The sequence below is a fragment of the Heterodontus francisci genome, chromosome 8 (genome assembly GCF_036365525.1).
Source record: "Heterodontus francisci isolate sHetFra1 chromosome 8, sHetFra1.hap1, whole genome shotgun sequence".
Lineage (NCBI taxonomy): Eukaryota > Metazoa > Chordata > Chondrichthyes > Heterodontiformes > Heterodontidae > Heterodontus > Heterodontus francisci.
Genome location: NC_090378.1, coordinates 8,926,120 through 8,950,787, shown reverse-complemented (window position 1 = coordinate 8,950,787; position 24,668 = coordinate 8,926,120). Strand labels below are relative to the sequence as shown.

The 24,668-nt window shown below is 44.0% G+C and overlaps 1 protein-coding gene across 1 annotated transcript in view; it reads right to left on the bottom strand.

Moving 5' to 3' along the window:
• LOC137372641 (di-N-acetylchitobiase-like) overlaps positions 1–24,668 on the bottom strand; it is a 53,754-nt gene that overhangs the window by 15,265 nt on the left and 13,821 nt on the right. The window contains exons 4-6 of the mRNA XM_068036613.1: positions 14,562–14,733; positions 14,377–14,474; positions 1,055–1,216 (exon numbers count right to left, since the gene is read on the bottom strand). Of these exons, the coding sequence (XP_067892714.1) occupies positions 1,055–1,216; positions 14,377–14,474; positions 14,562–14,733 (432 nt within the window). The remainder of the gene's footprint in view (positions 1–1,054; positions 1,217–14,376; positions 14,475–14,561; positions 14,734–24,668) is intronic.

Sequence of the window (24,668 nt, the reverse complement as noted above, 5' to 3'; positions counted from 1 at the left end):
CTTCAATCAAGGACTACAGCAAGCTCGAGAAACACTAACAAGATATTGCCTCAAACTGTTCTACTTATCTTTTCTTCTGCTCTTTTCTGTCTCTATTTTGCATGTTTATATCGCGTGTGCATGCTAGGCTGAGCGCGTCATATATCCATAGGCGTGAACTGCATTAGGGTTTAAGTTTAATGTTCAATAAATTTCCTCTTTCTGCTTTAAACTAGTGAAAGCCTGTTCGTGCTCATTTATTTGCCTTATAATAGGAAAGCTGTGAACAAGGATTCACAAAAGGGGAGCTCAAAACACTGTTTAAAATTAAACCGTTACAATAAGATCAGGTTAAGCCAGCAAAAGACCCCGAGACATTGCTCACCTGGTCGTAACAGGATTAAACAAGGTACGTTGTAACTCAATGTGAAACATTCCACCATTTCAAATTACTCAAAATATCAAATGGGGAAAAACAGGATTTAAATGTTATTGCTGAAAGTTGAAGCTTCAGTCTTTGCCTGCAGTGGCATTCAAGTATCTCAGCACATTTTAGCAGAGTGTCAACTAGATATGTGGCTAGGCAAAGATCTGCAATCTTTTACACTAAATAGATCAACCGAGACAAAGCACACATTCGACGAACCAAACTATCAATTTTCGCAGGAGGGTCAATATAGTTGTGTAAAGTGATCTATTTGCAAAATCCAGGTCATTTGTCTGGAACAGGTCATATACAATGTTTTTTTTTTGAAGTGAAGTGGTTTTGGTGTTTTGAAATTCCCATTTTCTTGTCAATTCTCCAACTACACACATTTCCACAGGACAAACTGAACGTTTCAACTTTGTTGACTCAATATTTGAGTACAAGATTCATGAAACACTGCAATGCTCACATTCTACGAAGAATGTTGCAATTCACAGGTCTTTGGGGGGGGGGGGGGGGGGGGCGAGAGAGAGAGGGGGGCGGGGGCAAGAAACAGTTGACGTTTCAGGTTCGTGGCCTCTATTTCAGATTTCCAGCATCGGTACTATCTTGCTTTTGTTCCACTGAGCAGCTGTTAATTAGTCTTACCATGTAGATACAATATGGGGCTTTCTGATCATCATCCCAAAATCTGCCAGTGATTGATCTGGGCAGGCGCTGCATGATCTCTTTGTATGGGATCTGAGATCCAGCTAAATCGCTGCAAGGGGCACCTCTGAAAGGAAGATTTTGGATTGCACATCTACCAGCCTGAAAAGCACAATAAGATGAAAAAAATTAGCCTGTTACTGCACAATTTTCATATGTACAAGGCATGCAATCTTCAGACTTTTACACTAACTTGTCAATACAGTTACTTTGGGAACATCCAAAATGCAGTAACAGCATAACTACTCTCCAATGTAAAGACTATGAAGGACAATTAGAGAAACTTGCGCTTTAAATCTTAGAAAGGAGTCGTATTAAAAATATTTAAAAAGCCACATAGATATTGGATGTTCCAACTTTATCCCTATCTAGCCATAGAAACATAGAAAATAAGAGCAGGAGTAGGCCATTCGGCCCTTCCAGCCTGCTCCGCCATTCATTATCGTGGCTGATCATCCAACTCAGTAGTCTGCTCCCGCTTTCATCCCATACCATTTGATCCCTTCAGACCCAAGAGCTATATCTAACTCACTCTTGAAAACATACAATGTTTTGGCCTCAACTGCTTTCTGTGGTAGCGAATTCCACAGGCTCACCACTGTCTGGGTGAAGAAATTTCTCCACATCTCAGTCCTGAAAGGTTTACGCCGTACCCTTAAACTATGACCCCTGGTTCTGGACTCCCCCAACGGAAACATCCTTCCTGCATCTACCCTGTCAAGCCCTGTTAGAATTTTATAGGCTTCTATGAGATCCCCCCTCACTCCTCTGAACCCCAGCGAATATAATCCGAACGACTCAATCTCTCCTCATACATCAGTCCCATCATCCCAGGAATCAGTCTGGTAAACATTCACTGCACTCCCTCTATAGCAAGAACATCCTTCCTCAGATAAGGAGACCAAAACTGCACACAATATTCCAGGTGTGGCCTCACCAAGGCCCTGTATAATTGCAGCAAGACATCCCTGCTTCTGTACTCAAATCCTCTCGCTATGAAGGCCAACATACCATATGCCTTTTTTACCGCCTATTGCACCTGCATGCTTACCTTCAGCAAATGTCTGACAAGAATACCCAGGTCTCGCTGCATATTCCCCCCTCAATTTATAGCCAGATAATAATCTGCCTTCCTGTTTTTGCTACCAAAGTGGATAGCCTCACATTTATCCACATTATACTGCATCTGCCATGCATTAGCCCACTCACACTTGTCCAAATCACCCTGAAGCCTCTCTGCATCCTCCTCACAACTCACCCTCCCACCCAGTTTTGTCTCATCTGCAAATTTGGAGATTTAGGGCGGCACAGTGGCGCAGTGGTTAGCACCGCAGCCTCACAGCTCCAGCAACCCGGGTTCAATTCTGGGTACTGCCTGTGTGGAGTTTGCAAGTTCTCCCTGTGTCTGCGTGGGTTTTTTCCGGGTGCTCCGGTTTCCTCCCACAAGCCAAAAGACTTGCAGGTATGGTAAAAAGGCAGGTAAATTGGCCATTACAAATTGTCCCTAGTATAGGTAGGTGGTAGGGAAATATAGGGACAGGTGGGGATGTGGTAGGAATATGGGATTAGTGTAGGATTAGTATAAATGGGTGGTTGATGGTTGGCACAGACTCGGTGGGCCGAAGGGCCTGTTTCAGTGCTGTATCTCTAAACTAAACTATTACATTTAGTTCCTTCATCTAAATCATTAACATATATTGTGAATAGCTGGGGTCCTAGCACCAATCCCTGCGGTACCACTAGTCACTGCCTGCCATTCGGAAAAAGACCCATTTATTCCTACTCTTTGTTTCCTGTCCCCCAACCAATTTTTTAATCCATCGCAATACACTACCCCCAATCCCACGCGCTTTAATTTTACATGCTAATCTCTTATGTGGGACTTTGTTGAAAGCCTTCTGAAAGTCCAAATAAACCACATCCACTGGTTCCCCCTCATCAACTCTACTAGTTACATCCTCAAAAGTATTCTAGTAGATTTGTCAAGCATGATTTCCCTTTTGTAAATCCATGCTGACTCTGCCCGATTCTACCACTGTTCTCCAAGTGCTCCGCTATAAAATCTTTGATAATGGACTCTAGAATTTTCCCCACTACCGACGTCAGGCTGACTGGTCTATAATTCCCTGCTTTCTCTCTACCTCCCTTTTTAAATAGTGGGGTTACATTAGCTACCCTCCAATCTGTAGGAACTGTTCCAGTCTATAGAATCTTGGAAGAGGACCACCAATGCATCCATTATTTCTAGGGCCACTTCTTTAAGTACTCTGGGAAACATACCATTATCGGCCTTCAATCCCATCAATTTCCCCAACACAATTTCGCTATGAATACTGATTTCTTTCAGTTCCTCTCTCACAAAGCCCTGTGTCCCCCAACATCTCCGGTATGATATTTGTGCCCTCCTTTGTGAAGACAGAACCAAAGTACGCATTTAATTGGCCAGCCATTTCTTTATTCCCCATAATAAATTCCCCTGCTTCTGACTGTAAGGGACCCTCATTTGTCTTCACCAATCTTTTTCTCTTCACATACCTATAGAAACTTTTACAGTCAGTTTTTATGTTCCCCGCCAGCTTGCTCTCATACTCTATTTTCCCCTTAATTAATCCCTTGGTCCTCCTTTGCTGACTTCTAAACTGCTCCCAATCCTCAGGTCTGTTGCTTTTCCTGGCAAGTTTATATGCCTCTTCCTTGGATCAAATGCTATCGCTATTTTCCCTTGTAAGTCATGGCTTGTTTACCTTTCCCGTTTTACTTTTGCACCACACAGGGATAAAAAGTTGTTGCAGTTCATTCATGTGCTCTTTAAATGCTTGCCGTTGCCTATCCACCGTCACCCATTTAAGTAACGTTTCCCAGTAACAAGTCGGAATATAGGAGATTAAGGAGTGATCCAGTTGATGTGTTTAAGATGGTCAGATAGCGAGAGAAAAACCTTCAGAAGGGGAGCCCAGGACAAGGGAGCATAACCTTAAAATTAAAGCTAGACTGTTCAGGGGTGCTGTCGAAAAGTACTGCTTCACACAAAAAGAGTAGAATTCTGTAACACTGCCCCCCAATAAGCTGTTGAGGCTGAGAGTCAATTAAGATTTCAAAACAGATAGATAGTTAGGAAAACATTTATAAAGTGCCTTTAACAATATGGAAGTGTAAAGAGGATAGTAATAAACCTCAAGAGGACATAGACAAGCCCATAAGTGGCAGATGAAATTGAATGCAGAGAAGTGAAAAGTGATCCATTTTTGTAGGAAGAAGAGTCAAAATAAATTAAAATGGTACAATTCTAAAAGGGGCGAAGCAGAGGCACCTGGGGGTATAGCTGCACAAATCATTGAATGTGGCAGGGCAGATTGAGAAAGTAAGAAAGCATCTGGGACCCTGGGCTTTATAAATAGAGACAAGAGTATAAAAGCAAAGAAATGATAAACCTGTATAAATTACTGATTCGGTTTCAACTAGAGTATTGCGCCCAGTTCTGGGCACCACACTTGCAGAAGGATTAGAGAAGGTGCAGAATAGATTCACAAGAATGATTCCAGGATAAAGAACTTCAGTTACATAGATTGGAGAAGAGATGACTGAGGGGAGATTTGAGAGGTGCACAAAATCATGAGGGTTCTGGCCAGAGCAGCTAGGGAGAAACTGTTCCCATTGGCGGAAAGATTCAGAACCAGAGGACAGCGATTTAAGGTGACTGACAAAAGAGGCAACAGTGACACAAGGAAAAAATCTTTATAAGCAACAGGTGGTTAGGATCTGGAATGCACTGCCCGAGTGTGGTGGAGGCAGATTCAATGGCAGCTTTCAAAAAAAGAATTGCATAATTATCTGAAAGCAAAACATTTGCCGGACTATGGGGAAAAGGCAGGAGCGGGATGAGGAGAGTTGCTCTTGCAGGGAGCCAGCACAGACACGACAGGCCGAATTGTTACAGCACAGAAGGAAGCCATTCTATGACCCAAGGCACTTTTTACAAGCTTTATCTAAGAAAATTTGACACCGAACCACAAGAGACATTAGAGCAGATGAACAAGAGCTCAGTCAGGAGGCAAGTTTTAACGAGTGGCTTAAAAAGGAGGAAAAAGAGGGGTAGAGAGATTTTAGGGAGCAGATTTCAGAGTTTAGGGCCTTAGCAGCTGATAGTATAGCCACCAACGGTGCAGCAAATAAAATCAGGAATGCTTAAGGGGTGAGAACTGGCAGAGTGCAGAGATCTGGGGATGCAGTAAGGCTGGGAGACGATCAGTTACGACAGAGGCAGGAGGCGTGCACTGTTAATTCAGTCCCACTTCTCCACTGGTCATAGCATATCAATAAATTTTCCCACCTACTGAAAAACAGCCAGTTACATACTCTATTTGTCCCCCAGAATAAAGCACACCATCCAGGTTTATTTATTCAGCAAAATCAACTATTAATAAACTAAGTCTTAACCAATAATGAGATAATTCCATGTACAAAAAGCTCATTTCCCTAACACACACTATTTTGGTTTACAGCTGTTTCATAGTAAATTTTATTTTTTATTGCTATCACATTCTAAGAGGTGGTTCTTCTGTTTGGTGAGGTGTCCCAGAGTCAGATGCCACTCGAAGTCTCTCCAGGCGAGGTTGATGAACAGTCTGATGGGGAGGAGCTCAAGGCAATTCGACTGCAGCAGGCATCACATAGGTCTTTCAGCAGGGGTGCAGCAATAGTTCTGCTTAGGTCTTGCAGCAGAAGATTTCTTCAGATTCCAAGATTTCTTAGAACACAGAAGGCAGCAGGAACAACATTGGATGCAGGGATTCTTCAGAGACAGGAGTCAATAGGAATCTGCCACCTTTCAAATAGAGGTTTTTCTTCTCAAGAGATGCAGGAATCCTTTGCAGAGAGGGATAACACTTTTTTTTTTTTGGAGCCTTCCTCTCAGCTCCAGGCAGGTCAAAAAGCCAATTTTCAAATGCCGACTCTTTGTCCAACTCACTGGCTTTTTAAAGGATCCAAAGTGAAAGCAACCTCCCTGAACATGGTCACATGTCCAGAGTCTCCCTTGTTATTCAAAAAGTTGCTGAGGAAGGTTTCCTTGAAATTTCCTGCCCTTGGGTACAGGTTCAACTTCCTTTCAAAGCACCCATAAAGTTCAGCTTTTGTTTTGAACTTCCTTTCAAAACAGTGCAAAACTTTCAACTATTTGCAGGTGGCTCAATATCCACTGAAATCCTGTTCCAGTTTTTTTTTTTTTTTAAAACACACAATTGTAAGTTCTTTATACAAAACAAAAGTCTTGTAACAGATCAGATTGGAAAGAGATACCATGGACAGAATTGAAAACAAGGAGTTATAAAAAAAAAGTGTTAGAGTCATACAGCACAGAAACAGGCCCTTCAGCCCATCCTGTCCGTGCCGGCCATCAAGCACCTAACTATTCTAATCCCATTTTCCAGCACTTGGCCCGTAGCCTCGTATGCTATGGTGTTTCAAGTGCTCATCTAAATACTTCTTAAATGTGGAGTGTTCCTGCCTCTACCACCTCTTCAGGCAGTGCATTCCAGATTCCAACCATCCTCTGGGTGAAAACTTTTTCCTCAAATCCCCTCTAAACCTCCTGCCCCTTAACTTAAATCTATGCCACCTGGTTATTGACCCCTCCGCTTAGGGAAAACGTTGCTTCCTATCAAACCTATCAATGCCTCGCATAATTTTGTATACCTCAATCAGGTCCCCCTCAACCGTCTCTGCTTTAAAGAAAGCAACCCTCGCCTTTTCAGTCTCTCTTCACAGCTGAAATGCTCCAGCCCAGGCAACATCCTGGTGAATCTCCTCTGCATCCTCCCTATAATGTGGTGCCCAGAACTGTACACAGTACTCCAGCTGTGGCCTAACTAGCATTTTATACAGCTCCATCATAACCTCCCTGCTCTTATATTCTATGCCTCGACTAATAAAGGCAAGTATCCCTTATGCCTTCCTAATCACCTTACCTACCTGTGCTGTTGCCTTCAGTGATCTATGGACAAGTACATCAAATATTAAGGCGTTGCTGAACTGGGAGTCAATGTCAGTCAGTGAGCACAGGGGAATTGGGTGAATGGGACTTTGTGCGCATAAGGGCACAGACATCAGAGTTTCGGATGTCAAATCTGCAGAGGGGATAATGTTGGAGGCCAGCCAACAGTGCACTGCAACAGCCAATTTTAGATGCAACCAAGGCATGGATGATGGTTTCAGCTGCAGAGGCAAGGGCAGAGTCAGCCAACATTAGAGGTGGAAATAAGCAGTCAGTGATGGTACAGACATGTGGTCGGAAGCTCATCTTGTGGTCAAATATAACACCGAAATTGCAAACAGTCTGGTTCAGCCAGAGACAGTTTTCAGCGAGAAGACAAGGGAACAAAGTTTGCAAAGGAGACCAAAGACAATTACTTCAGGAGTTCCCCATATTTAACTGAAGGAAATTCCTGCTCATCCAGTACTAAATTTCAGACAAGCAGTCTGACAGTTTAGAAATAGTGGAGGGGTTGAGAGAGGTTATGGTGAGGTACAGCTGGATGGATGGAGTCAGTGTACACATGGAAACTGTTGTTGCATTCAGATCATGTTACCAAGGGACAGCATATAGAGATATAGGAGGGGCAAGGATAGATCCTTGGGAGTTAGGGGGACACACAAGGGTGGTGTGAAAACTAGGAGTAATGGTGCAGGAATGGGAAAAGAAGCCTATGCACTGGTTGCGACTGAATAGTAGGCAAGGATGGAACCAGGTGGGATCAGCCCCACCCAGCTGGACATGGAGGAGAGGCATTGGTACAGAATTTCATGGTCAGTGTCAAAAGCTACAGACAGGTAGAGAAGGACAAGGAGGGATAGTTTACTGTTGTTAGTCAATTAGGATGCCATTTGTTACTTTAAGAGCTGATTTGTTAACATGATTGGGGCAGAAACCCAACTGGAGTGTGTCAAAAATGAAGTTCCTGGAAAGATGGGCAACGATTTGGGAGAAGACAACACATGCAAGGGGAAAAAAAAAAAGTTGAGTATTAGTAAGGGTTACGGAGTTAAGATACAAACCTGCCATGATCTAATGGATAGGCAGAACAAGCTCAAGCAGTTGAATTGCCTCTTCCTGCTTTTATGTCTGCATGTTTTTAAAGAGAAAAGTTTTGAGAAAAAAAAAAGATTTGAGGTGGTTATGATTTACAACATAGAAGAATGCAGTGAGGGAATGCCTCAGTGAAATAAAATTAAATAGCATGGATAAGTAAGCTCAGAGAGCAAACCAATGAAGACAAATGGAAGTTAGTGAAAGGTAAATGTAGAAAAGATAGCAAAAAAACATCCAAAATACAATTAGAAACCCTTTTGTGACAATTAACGTACCAGAGCAATGTGTTTCAGATGAACTGATTTCACTCTTTTGTGCAATGCAAACTAATCATTTCTCCAGCAGAAAAGGAAATCAATGAGACTGTTAGCATAGCAACAAGACAGTAGTTTATAAGTCAATATTCTAAAGATGATAACTGAAATCCACATCATGCTGTTACAACCGAGGCGGGAGTAATGCACTGTCAATTCAGTCCCATTACTCCACAGCATATTAAAGTTTCCCACCTACTGGAAATTAGCCAAACTAAACACTATTACCACCCCCCAGAATAAAACACGCCAAACCAGGTATCTTTAAGCAAATTAACTATTAATAAACTAAATCTTAAACAGTACTAAGATAAATCTACGTCTGAAAAGACTTTAACTTGTTATTCCTCCTAACCCTCATGCATGCACACATACGTTCAAAAACCAACAGTTAACAGTTTTTTAAAAAATGTTTTAAATTAAAGTTGTTTCTTAGGAATAGATAAATAGCTGGGTTGTAAGTGCTGGAGGGTTACATTCCTGGTTTGGTGAGGTGTCCCAGAGTTGAATAGTCAGATGCCACTCTGTCTCCAGGAGAGTTGAACAGCTTGTAATGGATAGGCGTGCACGGCACTTCAGCTGTAGTAGGTGACACAGATCTTTCAACGAGTATAACACGTCGTTTAGATTTTTGAATTAGCAGTCTATCAGTAGAAACTTTACTGACTTTCCAGAATTCCCAGAAACACAAAAGACAACAGAAAGTCACTCCTGAGGCAGAGACAACTTAAGAGACAGGAATAAAAAGGAATTTGCTACCTCCAATAATGCAAAGATTCCTTTCCAAGAGTCTTTTCCTCTTCAGGCAAAAAGACAATATAGATTTTCTGCTGAGACAAATCCTTCCTTCATTGAGAGCATGCCTCGCTGGTCTGCCAGATCACACCAGTTTAGCCAGTTCACTTGACTGATAATCAACAGAATTTTTCTTGGTACCATCGCTATTCATGCAACCTAACAAGGTTAAAGATTGTCCGTGACAATCTAAGCAAGGAATTGGGTAGGAGTCTGCCTTAGTTATTGCATGGACTTTTCTGTAGTCGATGCAAAGTCGGGTTATAGAGTCAGAATCGTACAGCATAGAAACAGGCCCTTCGGCCCACTGCATCCACGCCAACCATAATGCCTATCTATACTAATCCCATCTGCATGCATTAATTCAATAGCCCTCTATGCCTTGCTCATTCAAGTACCTGTCCAGATGCCTCTTACATGTCGCTACTGTTCCTGCCTCCACCACCTCCTCAGGCAGTTCATTCCAGATACCCACTATTCTTTGTGAAAAATTTACCCCTTTGATCCCCTTTAAACCTCCTCCCTCTCACCTTAAATCTATGCCCTCTAGTTTTAGTCACCCCTACCATGGGAACCAGACTCTGGCTATCTACCCTATCTATGCCTCAATTTTACATACCTCTATCATGTCCTCTCAGCCTCCTTCGCTCCAGGGAAAACAGACCCAGCCTATCCAATCTCTCTTTATAACTCAAGCCCTCCAAACCAGGCAACATCCTTGTGAATCTTTTCTGCACCCTCTCCAGCTTAATCACATCTTTCCTGTAGTGCGGCAACCAGAACTGCACACAGTACTCCAAATGTGACCTAACCAACGTTATGTACAACTGTAACATGACGGCCCAACTCTTGTACTCAATGCCTCGGCCGATGAAGACAAGCATGCCATGCGCCTTCTTCACCACCCTGTCCACCTGTGTTGCCACTTTCAGGGAACTATGTACTTGCACCCCAAGGTCTCTGCTCAACAACACTCCCCAGGGTCCTGCCATTCACTGTATATGTCCTGCCCTGGTTTAGCTTCCCAAAATGTATCACTTCACACTTGCCTGCATTAAATTCCATTTGCCACTCCCTTGCCCACTTTCCCAGTTGATCTATATCCTGTTGTAACCTTAGACAACCTTCTTCACTGTCCACTATACCACCAATTTTGGCATCATCTGCAAACTTACTCATCATGCCCCTTATATTCACATCCAAGTCATTAATATACATGACAAACAGAGGGCCCAGCACCGATCCCTACAGCACGCCAATGGTCACCGGCCTCCAATCTGAAAAACAACCCTCCACTACCACCCTCTGCCTATCACCAAGCCAATTTTGCATCCAATTGGCTAGTTCACCCTGGATCCCATGTGTTCAAACCTTCTGGGCCAGCCTACCATGCGGGACCTTGTCAAAGGCCTTGCTAAAGTCCATGTAGACAACGTCCATCGCCCTGCCCTCGTCAATCCTCTTGGTCACCTCCTGGAAAAACTCAAATTCAAGAGACATGATTTCCCACGCACAAAGCTATGCTGACTATCCCCAGTCAGACCATGCCTTTCCAGATGCATATAAATCCTGTCTCAGAATCCCTTCCAATAACTTTCCCACCACTGATGTAAGGCTCACCGGCCTGTAGTTCCCTGGCTTATCCCTGTTGCCCTTCTTAAATAAAGGCACATTAGCTATCCTCCAGTCTTCCGGTACCTCACCCATGGCTAACCATGATACAAAAATCTCTGCCAGGGCCCCAGCAATCACCTTCCTTGCTTCCCATAGCATCCTAGGATACACCTGGTCAGGCCTTCGGGATTTATCCACCTTAATGCGCTTCAATACCTCCAACACCACTTTTGTAATGTTGATATGCTCCAGGATATCGGTCTTCCCTCCCTTGAACTCACTAGCTTCCATGACCTTCTTCATGGTAAATACAGACGAGAAATATTCATTGATTCAAATATTCGCCCGTTTCCCATGGCTCCACACATAGATCCACACTGATCCTTAAGGGGACCTACTCTCTTACTCTTAATATATTTATAGAATCTTTTAGGATTCTCCTTTATCTTATCTGCCAGGGAAATCTCATGGCCTCTTTTCACCCTCCTAATTTCCTTAAGTGTAGTCCTACATCCCCTATACTCCGAGGGACTCACTCGATCCCAGCTGCCTATACCTGACATATGCCTCCTTCTTTGTCCTGACCAGACCCTCAATATCCCTTGTCAACCAAGGTTCTCTAAACTTGCCAGCCTTGCCCTTCCATCTAACAGGAACATGCCGGCCCTGAACTTTTCCTATCTCACTTTTAAAAGCCTCCCACTTGCCAGACGTCCCTTTACCTGTAAGCAGCCTCTCCCATTCAACTTTTGCGAGTTCCTGTCTGATGCCATCAAAATTAGCCTTCCCCAAATTTAGGACTTCAACTGGAAGACCAGTCCTATCCTTTTCCATAACTATCTTGAAGCTAATAGAGTTATGGTCACTGGTCCCAAAGTGCTCCCCTACTGACAACCACCACCTGCCCATCCTCGTTTCCTAAGAGGAGATCGAGTGTAGCCCCTTCTCTCATAGGGCCATCCACATACTGCTTCAGAAAACTATCCTGGACACACAAATTCTTCCCCATCTGATCCCTTAGCACTAAGGCAGTCCCAGTCAATATTAGGGAAGTTAAAATCACCTATCACAACCCTATAATTCCTACACCTATCTGTGATTTCCCTACATACATGTTCCTCCACTTCCCTCTGACTATTGGGGGGGGGGGGGGGGGGGGGGGGGCTATAGTATAATCCCAAAGTGATCACCCCTTTCTTATTTCTACATTCTACCCATATGGCCTCGCTGGACATTCCCCCAGAGATATCCTCTTTAAGTACTGCCATGATGTCCTCCCTAATCAATAGCGCAACTCCCCCTCCTCTCTTACCTCCACCTCTGTCACACCGGAAGGATTGGTACCCCGGAACATTGAGCTGCCAGTCCTGCCCATCCCTCAACCACGTTTCCGTAATAGCTATAATATCACAATCCCATGTACCGATCCATGCTCAGAGTTCATCTGCCTTACCTGTAAGGCTTCTTACATTAATGTAAATGCAGTTTAGCCTACCAGACCTTCCACGTTCCCTGTCCTGCCCAGCCTGCCTACTGGATTTGCTTGCTTTAACCTCTACATTTGCCTCAACGATCTCATCTGAGACTACTACTTTGGGTCCCACCCCCCTGCAAGCCTAGTTTAAACTCTCCCGAGTGGTACTAGCAAACTTCCCCGCAAGGATATTGGTCCCCCTCCAGTTTAGATGCAACCAGTCCTTCTTGTACAGGTCACCTCTGCACAAGAGGTCCCAATGACCCAAGTAGCTGAAGCCCTCCCGCCTACACCAGCTCTTCAGCCACGCATTCATTTGCCTAATCCTCCTATTCCTACCCTCACTAGCACATGGCACAGGGAGTAATCCTGAGATTACAACTCCCGAGGTCCTGCTTTTTAACCTTCTGCCTAACTCCCTATATTCACTCTGCAGGACCTCATCTCTCTTCCTGCCTATGTCATTAGTACCAATATGGATCACGACCTCTGGCTGCCCGTCAGGTTTATGCACTAGGGCTCAAGCTTCTTTGTCTAGGTTCAATTAAGTGGTTTTCCAGCATATATTGGATTTCTGCTTTTACTTGGGCCGGTTTGTCTTGACTTAAGCAGTCAGGATAGAGTCCCCTATATCAAGTGTAGGGCGAAGGTTGTACATCCCAGCTTATCCCTACAGACTCAATGTTGTGAAAAGTCTGGGGAGGTCTTCATGTTTTGCATCCAAGTATAAAAGCACGTTGCCCAATATTCCAATAGATGGAAGAGAGCTTCTCAAAATGGAGACGTGTGACCAGTGGTGTTCCACAGGGATCCGTGCTGGGACCACAGTTGTTTGAGATATACATAAATGATTTGGAGGAAAGTATAGGTGGTCTGATTAGCAAGTTTGCAGACGACACAAAGGTTGGTGGAGTAGCAGATAGTGAAGGGGACTGTCAGAGAATACAGTAGAAAATAGATAAGATTGGAGAGTTGGGCAGAGAAATGGCAGATGGAGTTCAATCCGGGCAAATGCGAGGTGATGCATTTTGGAAGATCCAATTCAAGAGTGGACTATAGAATAAATGGAAAAGTCCTGGGGAAAATTGATGTCCAGAGAGATTTGGGTGTTTAGGTCCATTGTTCCTTGAAGGTGGCAACACAGGCCAATAGAGTGGTCAAGAAGGCATACAGCATGCTTTCTCTCATCGGACAGGGTATTGAGTACAAGAGTTGGCAGGTCATGTTACAGTTGTATAAGACTTTGGTTCGGCCACATTTGGAATACTGCGTGCAGTTCTGGTCGCCACATTACCAAAAGGATGTAGATGCTTTGGAGAGGGTGCAGAGGAGGTTCACCAGGATGTTGCCTGGTATGGAGGGCGCTAGCTATGAAGAGAGGTTGAGTAGATTAGGATTATTTTCATTAGAAAGACGGAGGTTGAGGGGGGACCTGATTGAGGTGTACAAAATCATGAGAGGTATAGACAGGGTGGATAGCAAGAAGCTTTTTCCCCCAGAGTAGGGGATTCAATTACTAGGAGTCACGAGTTCAAAGTGAGAGGGGAAAAGTTTAGGGGGGATATGCGTGGAAAGTTCTTTACGCAGAGGGTGGTGGGTGCCTGGAACGCGTTGCCAGCGGAGGTGGTAGACGCGGGCACGATAGCGTCTTTTAAGATGTATCTAGACAGATACATGAATGGGCAGGAAGCAAAGAGATACAGACCCTTAGAAAATAGGCGACAGGTTCAGATAGAGGATCTGGATCGGCGCAGGCTTGGAGGGCCGAAGGGCCTGTTCCTGTGCTGTAATTTTCTTCGTTCTTTTTGTTCTTATTCTATGATTGGAGATTCAATTGAGAATTGTCTAGGCCGCCTTCTGCCTCATTCTCAGCTCGCACACTGTTCCCATAGAATCTTAAAAACTGCTCTCAGTTTTAAAAGCACACAGCCCCCCTTTAGTTTTAAAAAATACTTCCACGACAATGCCAACAGCTTACCTCAAATAAGTTCTGGCAAGGATAATCATAACCATACCATGGAACTCCCATCACAAGCTTTCTGGAAGGAATACCCAGTTTGAGGTAAGCATAGTAACCTAAATGGGACATAAGAAAAGACAGTCTTAGATTAACATTGATATAGGACAGGCAGATCCTGAACTAGAAAGTCTTATTGCACATACCTGATAAAGTCTGGTTATAGGGAGCATTTGCCTTTGCAATGCAATCATCCCAAATTTGGCTCTGTATATCATAGGACATCACAAATAAAAGGTCACAGGACTTTGCAATTGCTGCATAATCATAGCATCGGCCATCTATGCAGTCTGGACTCCAAGCCACATCAAAGGAGACCTAAGGGCCAAATAAGCAAATTTTATTTTATATCTGGTGTTGGATACCACAAGTAGTTATATGGCTTTTCAAGCACTCCATGATTCATGGGAGCTGTAAATTTAATTGGGTAGAAGTTCTACAGTGAACCTGACTGCACAAAATAGAAAATAAAAGTTGGGGGGAAAAAGTAGTGTTAGGATCCTATTGATTCTAGGTTATCAAAATATTAATCAGGTTTAATTCCCCAATACTCACGCACCATCTTCTTTCAACTTTTTTCTCATCTCCTAAAGGCATCAAGTTGTGACCAAATGGCAGCAAAGTTGAAAGCCATGGAATAAAAAGGACTGCAGCAGCAAGTTGGCTGAATGACAGGAAACAGTAGTGGTGAACGGCTGTTTCTTGGACTGCAGGAGGATATATAGTGGGGTTCCGGAGGGAGCAGTGTTGGGACCACTGCTTTTCTTGATCCACATTAATGACCTAGACTTGGGTGTACAGGGCACAATTTCAAAATGTGCAGATGTCAAAGCTCAACAGTATTGTGAACTGCAAGGAGGATAGCAATAAACTTCAAGAGGACATAAACAGGCTGCTGAAATGGGCAGGTCCGCAGCAAATACAATTTAATGCAGAGAAGTATGAAATGATTCATTTGGTAGGAGGAACAAGGAAAGGCACAACAATGGTGGTGATGTTGGGAATGGCATTAAACAGGAAATTACAGACGCTTGCAATATCGGAACATCTGTAATTATGGGTGACTTTAATCTGCACATAGATTGGGCAAATCAAACTAATCAATAACGTAGAGGAGGAACTCTGAGTGTATAAAGGATGGTTTTCTGGACCAATATGTTGAGGAACCAACTAGAGAACAGGCCATCCTAGACTGGGTATTGTGTAATGAAGGGGAATAATTGACAATCGAGTGGTGCGAGACAGCTTGGGGATGAGCGACTATAATATGATAGAATTCTTCATCAAGATGGAGAGTGACATAGTTCATTCTGAGACAAGGGTCCTGAATTCTAATAAAGGAAACTACAAAGGTATGAGGTGCAAGTTGGCTAAGACGGATTGGGGAACGTAACTTCAAGGGATGACGGTGGATAGGCAATGGCAAACATTTAAAGAGCGTATGGATGAACTGCAACAATTGTTTATTCCAGTTTTTTTTTTTTTTTTTAATTCATTCATGGGATGTGGGAGACGCTGGCCAGACCAGCATTTATTGCCCATCCCTAATTGCCCTTGAGAAGGTGGTGAGCTGCCTTCTTGAACCGCTGCAGTCCATTTGAGGTAGGTACACCCACAGTGCTGTTAGGAAGAGAGTTCCAGGATTTTGACCCAGCGACAGTGAAGGAACGGCGATATAGCTCCAAGTCAGGCTGGTGTGTGACTTGGATGGGAACTTGCAGGTGGTGTTCCCATGTATTTGCTGCCCTTGTCCTTCTAGTTGGTAGAGGTCACGGGTTTGGAAGGTGCTGTCTAAGGAGCCTTGGTGCATTGCTGCAGTGCATCTTGTAGATGGTACACACTGCTGCCACTGTGCGTCGGTGGTGGAGGGAGTGAATGTTTGTAGATGGGGTGCCAATCAAGTGGGCTGCTTTGTCCTGGATGGTGTCGAGCTTCTTGAGTGTTGTTGGAGCTGCACACATCCAGGCAAGTGGAGAGTATTCCATCACACTCCTAACCTTTGTATCTGGTGGACAGGCTTTGGGGAGTCAGGTGGTGAGTTACTCGCCTCAGGATTCCTAGCCTCTGTCCTCGTGGCTCTTGTAGCCACGGTATTTATATGGCTACTCCAGTTCAGTTTCTGGTCAATGGTAGCCCCAAGGACGTCGATAGTGGGGGATTCAGCAATGGTAATGCCGTTGAATGTCAAGGGGAGATGGTTATATTCTCTCTTGTTGGAGATGGTCATTGCCTGGCACTTGTGTGGCACGAATGTTGCCACTTACCAGCCCAAGTCTGGCGCAAAAGTAAAACGGGAAAGGTCGCCAAACCATGGCTTACAAGGGAAATTAGAGAAAGCATTAGATCCAAAGAAGAGGCATACAAATTTTCCAGAAAAAACACAGACCTGAGGATTGGGATCAATTTTGAATTCAGCAAAGGAGGACCAAGGGATTGATTAAGAATGGGAAAAAGAGTACAAGAGCAAGCTTGCAGGGAACATAGGTATGTGAAGAGAAAAAGATTGGTGAAGACAAATGTAGGTCCCTTACAGTCAGAAACAGGGGAATTTATTATGGGGAATAAAGAAATGGTTGACCAACTAAACGCGTACTTTGGTTCTGTCTTCACAAAGGAGGACAGAAATATACCAGAAATGTTGGGGAACACAGGGTTTAGTGAGAGAGAAGAACTGAAAGAAATTACTGTTAGTAGAGAAATGGTGTTGGGGAAATTGATGGGATTGAAGGCGGATACATCCCCAGGGCCTGATGGTATGCATCCCAGAGTACTTAAGGAAGTGGCCCTAGAAATAGTGGATGCATTGGTGGTCATCTTCCAAGAGTCTATAGACTCTGGAACAGTTCCTACAGATTGGAAGGTAGCTAATGTAACCCCACTATTTAAAAAGGGAGGTAGGGAGAAAGCAGGGAATTATAGACCAGTCAGCCGGACGTCAGGGGTGGGGAAAATTCTAGAGTGCATTATCAAAGAATTGATAGCAGAGCACTTGGAGAACAGTGGTAGATTCGGGTAGAGTCAGCATGGATTTACAAAAGGCAGGCAGTGACTAGTGGGGTACCGCAGGGATCCGTGCTAGGACCCCAGTTATTCACAATATACATTAATGATTTAGATGAGGGAACTAACTAATATCTCCAAATTTGCAGATGACACAAAAGTGGGTGGGAGGGCGAGTTGTGAGGAGGATGCAGAGAGGCTTCAGGGTGATTTGGACAAGTTGAGTGGGTGGGCTAGTGCATGGCAGATGCAGTATAATGTGGATAAATGGCAGATTATCTTAACAGCTATAAACTGAGGGGAGGGGGAATATGTGGCGAGACCTGGGTGTTCTCGTACAAGGTAAGCATGCAGGTACAACAGGCAGTAAAAAAGGCAAATGGTATGTTGGCCTTCATAGAGAGAGGATTAGAATACAGGAGCAGGGATGTCTTGCTGCAGTTATACAGGACCTTGGTGAGAGCACACCTGGAATATTGTGAGTAGTTTTGGTCTCCTTATCTGAGGAAGGATGTTCTTGCTATAGAGAGAGTGCAGCGAAGGTTTACCAGACTGATTCCTGGGTTGATGGGACTGACGTATGAGGAGAGATTGAGTCGGTGAGGATTATATTCGCTGGAGTTCAGAAGTGTGAGGGGGGATCTCATAGAAGCCTATAAAAGTCTAACAGGGCTTGACAGGGTAGATGCAGGAAGGATGTTCCCGATGGTGGGGGAGTCCAGAACCAGGGGTTATAGTCAAAAGGATATGGGGTAAACCTTTTGGGTCTAAAGGGATCAAAGGGTATGGGGCGAAATCGGGAACAGGTTACTGAGTTGGATGATCAGCCATGATCATAATGCATGGCGGAGCAGGCTCGAAGGGCAGAATGGCCTAATCCTGCTCCTATTTTCTATGTTTCTAAACTAAACGGTACAATTCTAAAGGGGGTGCAGGAGCAGAGGGACCTGGGAGTATATGTTCACAAATCATTGAAGGTGGCAGGGCAAGTTGAGGGAGCAGTTAGTTAATAAGGCGTACAGATGCTGGTATATAGAGTACAAAAACAAAGCATACGAATATACGAATTAGGAGACGGAGTAGGCCACTCAGCCCCTCGTGTCTGCTCCGCCATTTAACAAGATCATGATTTATCTGATTGTAACCTCAACTCTACATTTCCATCTACCTCTGATAACTTTTCACCCCCTTGCTCATCAAGAACCTATATACCTCTGCCTTAAAAATATTCAGAAACTCTACTTCCACCACCCTTTGAGGAAGAGAGTTCCAAAGACTCACAACCCTCAGAAAAAAATTCTCATCTATCTTAAACAAACAACCTGTTATTTTTTTAAACAGTGACCCCTAGTTCTAGATTCTCCCACAAGGAGAAGCATCATTTCCACATCCACCTTGTCAAGACCCCTCAGGATCTTACATTTTTCAATCAAGTCACCTCTTACTCTTCTAAATTCCAACAGATACAAGCCTAGCCTGTCCAACCTTTCCTCATAAGACAACCCACCCATTCCAGGTATTAGTCCAGTAAACCTACTCTGTACTACTTCCAATGCATTTGCATCTTTCCTTTAATAAGGGGATCAATACTGTACACAGTACTATGTGGTCTCACCAATGCCCTGTGTAACTGAAGCATAACCTCCCTATTTTGGTGTTCAAATCCCCTTGCAATAAATGTCAACATTCTTTTTACTTTCCTAATTACTTGCTGTACCTGCATACTGCGATTCATGCACTAGGACACCCAGATCCCACTGCATCCTCTCACTATTTAGGTAATATGCTTCTTTATTCTTTCTGCCAAAGAGGACAATTTCACATTTTCCCACATTATATGCCATTTGCCAGATCTTTGCCTACTCACTTAACCTATCTATATCCTTTTATAGCCTCATGTCCTCTTCACAATTTACTTTCCTACCTAGCTTTGTCTCATCAGCAAATTTAACCACCATACCTTCAGTCCCTTCTCACTCAAGTCATTTATATAAAATTGTAAAAAGTTGAAGCCCCAACACTAATCCCTGTGGCAAACTACCAGTTGCATCTTACCAACCAGAAACTGACCCTGTTAGCTAGCCAATCTTCTGTCGATACCAATATGTTACCCCCTACACCATGAGCTTCTATTTTCCGCAATAACCTTTGATGTGGCACCTTATCAAATGCCTTCTGGAAATCTAAGTACAGTACATCCACTGGTTTCCCCTCATCTACAGCACACCTTACTACTTCAATAAACTCCAATAAATTGGTTAAACAGGATTTCCCTTCCTCAACCATCTAGACTACCTTGAGTTTTTCTAAATGCCCTGCTGTAATGTCTTCAATAATAGATTCTAACATTTTCAAGACAGATGCTAAGCTAACTGGCCTGTAGTTTTTTTTTCTATTCATTCATGGGATGTGTGCGTCATTGGCCAGGCCAACATTTATTGCCCAACCCTAATTTTCCTTGAGAAGGTGGTGGTGAGCTGCCTTCTTGAACCGCTGCAGTCCATGTGGGGTAGGTACACCCACAGTGCTGTTAGTTTCCTGCTTTCAGTCTCCCTCCCTTTTGGAATAAAGGTTATGGCCAACCTTTATAAAATACCAATGTGTCTGGGCACCACTCTTTAGGAAGGAAGCAAAGGCATTGAAGGCGGCGTAGAAAATATTTACAAGAATGGTTCGGAGGACGAGAGGCTTCAGTTATGCGGATAGACTGGAAGCTGAGGCGGTTTTCTTTCGAGCAGAAGGTTCAGAGGAGATTTAATAGAGATGTTCACAATCATGAGGGGTCTTGACAGAAGCCAGAGAGACTGTTCCTATTGGAAGAGGTGTCAAGAACCAGAGGACACTGATTTAATGCGACTGAAAAAAAATTAGAGGCAGACGACATGAGGAAATTGCTCTTTCGGACAGCCAGTGCAGGCACACTGGGCCAAATAGCCTCCTTCTGTACTGCAACTATTGGTTACAGAATCACAGAACAATTCTAAGGGTTGCGGTCTCAAAAGTACTAACCATGCTCCAGTTCCTAGCCAAAGTGACCATGTATTTTACTGCTAGGCCAGACACAGATTGCCAGCAGGCAAATCTAACTAGCATCTTTGCCCAATATCTGCACTCATTTGTTGCAGGGGGTTTCGAGATAACAATCAGATGGTGCATTAGATCTCTGACCCAGTGGCTTTAGGAGGTAAATTGTACCTTCCAATATCCTAGCTGAAACCAGATACTCAGCATAAAGCAGGACTTGTAACTACAAAGCTTGAATGAGTCTAAATTAGTTAAATCACTGTACTCCAAATTAGCAATGTCAGGTGAAAACCTCATTGCAGTAAAGTCTACTTCAAACATCACCCAATGGGAGTATTCGGGTGACTCCAAAGCCCATGAAGTCTCATGGCATTAGGCAAGGAAACCTGTTGCTCATTACCACCTACTGCCCTTCCTCAGTTGATGAATCAGGACTCCATGTTGAACACAACTTAGAAGTATTGAGGGTAGCAAGGGCAGAAGTACTCTAGTTGGGGAACTTTAATTCTTTTCATGGGATGAGTGTTGCTGGCAAGGACAGCATTTGTTACCCATCCTTATCTACCCTTAAAAAAGTGGTGAACTGCCTTCTTGAACCACTGCAGTCCATTTGGTGTGGGTACACCCACAGTGCTGTTAAGGAGGGAGCTCCAGGAATTTGATCCAGCGACAGTGAAGGAATGGTGATATAGATCGAAATCAGAGAGACTTGAAGGGGAATTTGCAGGTGATGGTGTTCCCATGAGTCTTCTGCCCTTATCCTTCTAAGTGGAAGAGGTCACTGGTTTGGAAGGTGCTGTCGCAGGAGGCGTGGGGAGTTGCTGCAGTGTATCTTGTACATGGTACACACTGCTGCCACTGTGCACCAGTGGTGGAGGGAGTGAATGCTGAAGGTGGTAAACAGAATGCCGGTCAAGCAGGTTGCTTTTTCTCCTGGATGGTGGTGTCGAGCGTCCCAAGTCTTGTTGGAGTTACACTCATCCAGGCAAGTGGAGAGTATTCCATCACACTCCTGACTTGTACCTTGTAGGTGGTGGACAGGCTTTGGGGAAACAGGGGGCGAGTTACTCATGCAGAATTCCCAGCCTCTGACCTGCTCTTGTAACCAAAGTATTTATGCGGCTGCTCCGGTTCAGTTTCTGGTCAATGGAACCCCCAGGATGTTGACAGTGGGGGATTCAGCAATGGTAATGCCCTTGAATGTCATGGAGAGATGGTTGTGTTCTCTTGGGGAAGGGCATTACCTGGTGCCTGTGCAGCATGAATATTACTTGCCACATCAACCCAAGCCTGAATGTTGTCCAGGTCTTGATGTATATGGACAGATGGACACTATCCTAGAGGAACTCCTGTGGCAGTGTCCTGGGGCTGAGATGACTGGCCTCAAATAACCACAATCTTTCTTCAATGTCCATCACCAGAAGTAGCTCGGTGGCACTACTAACTGCACCCTGAAGGGCATATCTGCCAGATTGGGCCTGCAGCTGGTGGTGAGAACACCAACATTAGGGACAGTATTGGTAGGAGTGACAACCACATAGTCTTGGTGGAGACAAAGTCTCATCTGCATACTGAAAATATCCTCCATCATGTTAAATGGGATAGATTCAGAACAGATTTGGCAGCTCAAAACTGGGCATCCTGGAACTGTTGTCAGCCATTAGCAGCAATAGAATTGTATTTAACCACAATCTGTAACCTAATGGCCCAGCATCTCCCTCACTCTACCATTACCATCAAGCCAGGGGACCAACCCTGGTTCAACAAGGAGTGCAGGAGAGCATGCCAGGAGCAGCAACGGGCATACTTCAAAATGAGATGCAAACCTGGTAAAGTTCCAACACAGAACTACATGCATGCTAGACAGCAGAAGCAGTATGCTGGAGCTGAGCAAACCCACAACCAAAGGATCAGATCAAAGCTCTGTCAGTCCTGCCGCATACAGTCATGAACGGGGTGGACAATTCAACAACTAACCCAAGAAGGAAGTGTGACAAGCATCCACATCCTCAATGATGGGGGAGCCTACCATACAAATATAAGGCTGAAGCATTTGCAACCATCTTTAGCCAGAACTGCCAAGTGGATGATCCACCTCAGCCTTCTCCCAAAGTTCTCAACATCAGATTCCAGTCTTCAGCCAAATTGATTCACTTCATGGCTGTAGGCACTTGCCTGGACCCTGACAATATCCTGGCTGTAGTACAGAATACTTGTGCTCCTAAACTAGCCCCACCTAGTCAAGCTGTTCCAGTGCAGCTACAATATAGACATCTCCCAGACAATACTGAAGCAGGCTGTGACCACATGCAGCAAGACGTACAACATTCAGACTTGGGCTGCTTCATGCCATACAAATGGCAGTCAATGACCATCTCCATCAATAGATAATCTAAATCTCCCCATGACATTCAATGGCATTACCATTCTGAATATCACAAACATCCTGGGGGTTACCACTGACCAACATTAACTGGGGCAGTTTTAGTGTGAAAGGAATTGAGGGAGCAGAATTCTTGAGGTGCATTCAGGAGAAAACTTTTTGCCCAGTATGTAGCAAGTGCAACAAGAGGGCACAGTTTTAGACTTGGTTTTAGGAAATTAAGATGGACAGGTGGAAGGAGTAGCAGTGGGAGAGCATTTTGGTGGTAGTGATCATAATTCAGTCAGTTTTAACAATTATGGAAAAGGACAGAGACAGAACAGGAGTTAGGGTTCTCAATTGGGGCAAGGCCAATTTTACTAAACTGAGGAGTGATTTAGCGAAAGTGGACTGGAAACAGCTAATGAAGGTAAATCAGTATCAGAGCAGTGGGAGGCAAACAGGAGATTCAAGGGGTTCAGAGTAAGCATGCATGTTCCCACAAAGAAAAAGGGTGGGACAACCAAATCTAGAGTCCCAAGGCTTACAAGGCAAGACGAGGCAGAAAAGGTAAGCTTATGTCCGACACCAAGAACTCAATACTACAGAAAGCCGAGAGCAGTATAGAAAGTGGAGGGGTGAAATCAAAAAGGAAATTAGGAAAGCAAAGAGGGCATGAAAGTATATTGGCAAGCAAAATCAAGGTGAACCCAAAGATATTTTTATTAATTATTACGACCAGGTGAGAAAGGGGTCTGGAGTTCCCTCAGCCTTCACCTGGTTTTACCATAACAGGGTTTAATTTTTAAAGACTTTTTTTAAGCCCCCTCCCCCAGTTAGTGAATCCTTGTACACTAACTTCCAATTATAAGGCAAAGAAACTAGCCAAACAGGTTTTAGGTTTAAAGCAAAAAAGGTTGAACTTTATTAAACTTAAACTCTAATTTGGTTAACGCCTACGGTTACGCGACGCGCCCAAGCTAGCATGCATACACACGTGCAGATAGAGACAGAAGAGAGAAGAAATAAAGTGGAAAAGTTTGAGGCACTATCTGAAGATGGTTTTGGTTATTGTTCAAGCTCACAGTAAAGTCCTTGACTGTAGGTAGGTCTTGCTTTCCGTTGGGGCCCAGTATTATTCTTAAACCTTGCTCGACATAGCAGACTTTTCTCTCGAAGTTCATGTGTCCTCAGTGGGTCCAGAGGCATGTACGAAAGAGATGGGAACAGACAGGAGAGGGCTTCTCATTCCAGAAGCAAAGTCTTTCTCAGTTTAAACTTTGTACAATTCAGAAAAACCCAGGTTGCCAAGAAGGTTAGTCATGTGACTAGCTGGTCTGACCAGGTGCATGTGGATTCTCTTGTCTTAGCCGACCCTGGAATGTCTTCTTACACACATACATATATACATACCTGGTGCTCAAAGTCTACTGTGGGTTAAATTGGAGCAGGGAATAACCCCTTTGTCCCTCCATGCACTGTTAGTATGCAAATGTTTTTCCCAGCCACAGTTGATCAGTTTAACAAATCATTTTCTTGCTCTAGCAACAGTTTAAAAATCAATATGACAAAATTAATTTGACTCACTTAGCAAGTGGGGGGGGTCTGCATGGCACAATACATTAAGAGTAAGAGGATAACTAAGGAGAGAGTAGGGCCCATAAAAGACCAAAAAAGGTAACCTGCGTGCAGGGGCAGAAGCTGTTGGTATTGTTCTTAATGAATACTTTCCATCTGTCTTCACAAAAGAGGGGGACAATGCAGATATTGTAGTGAGGAGGCGTGTGAAGTATTGGATGTGATAAACATAGGGAGAGAGGAAGTATTAATGGGATTAACATCCTTGAAAGTTGATAAATCACCAGGG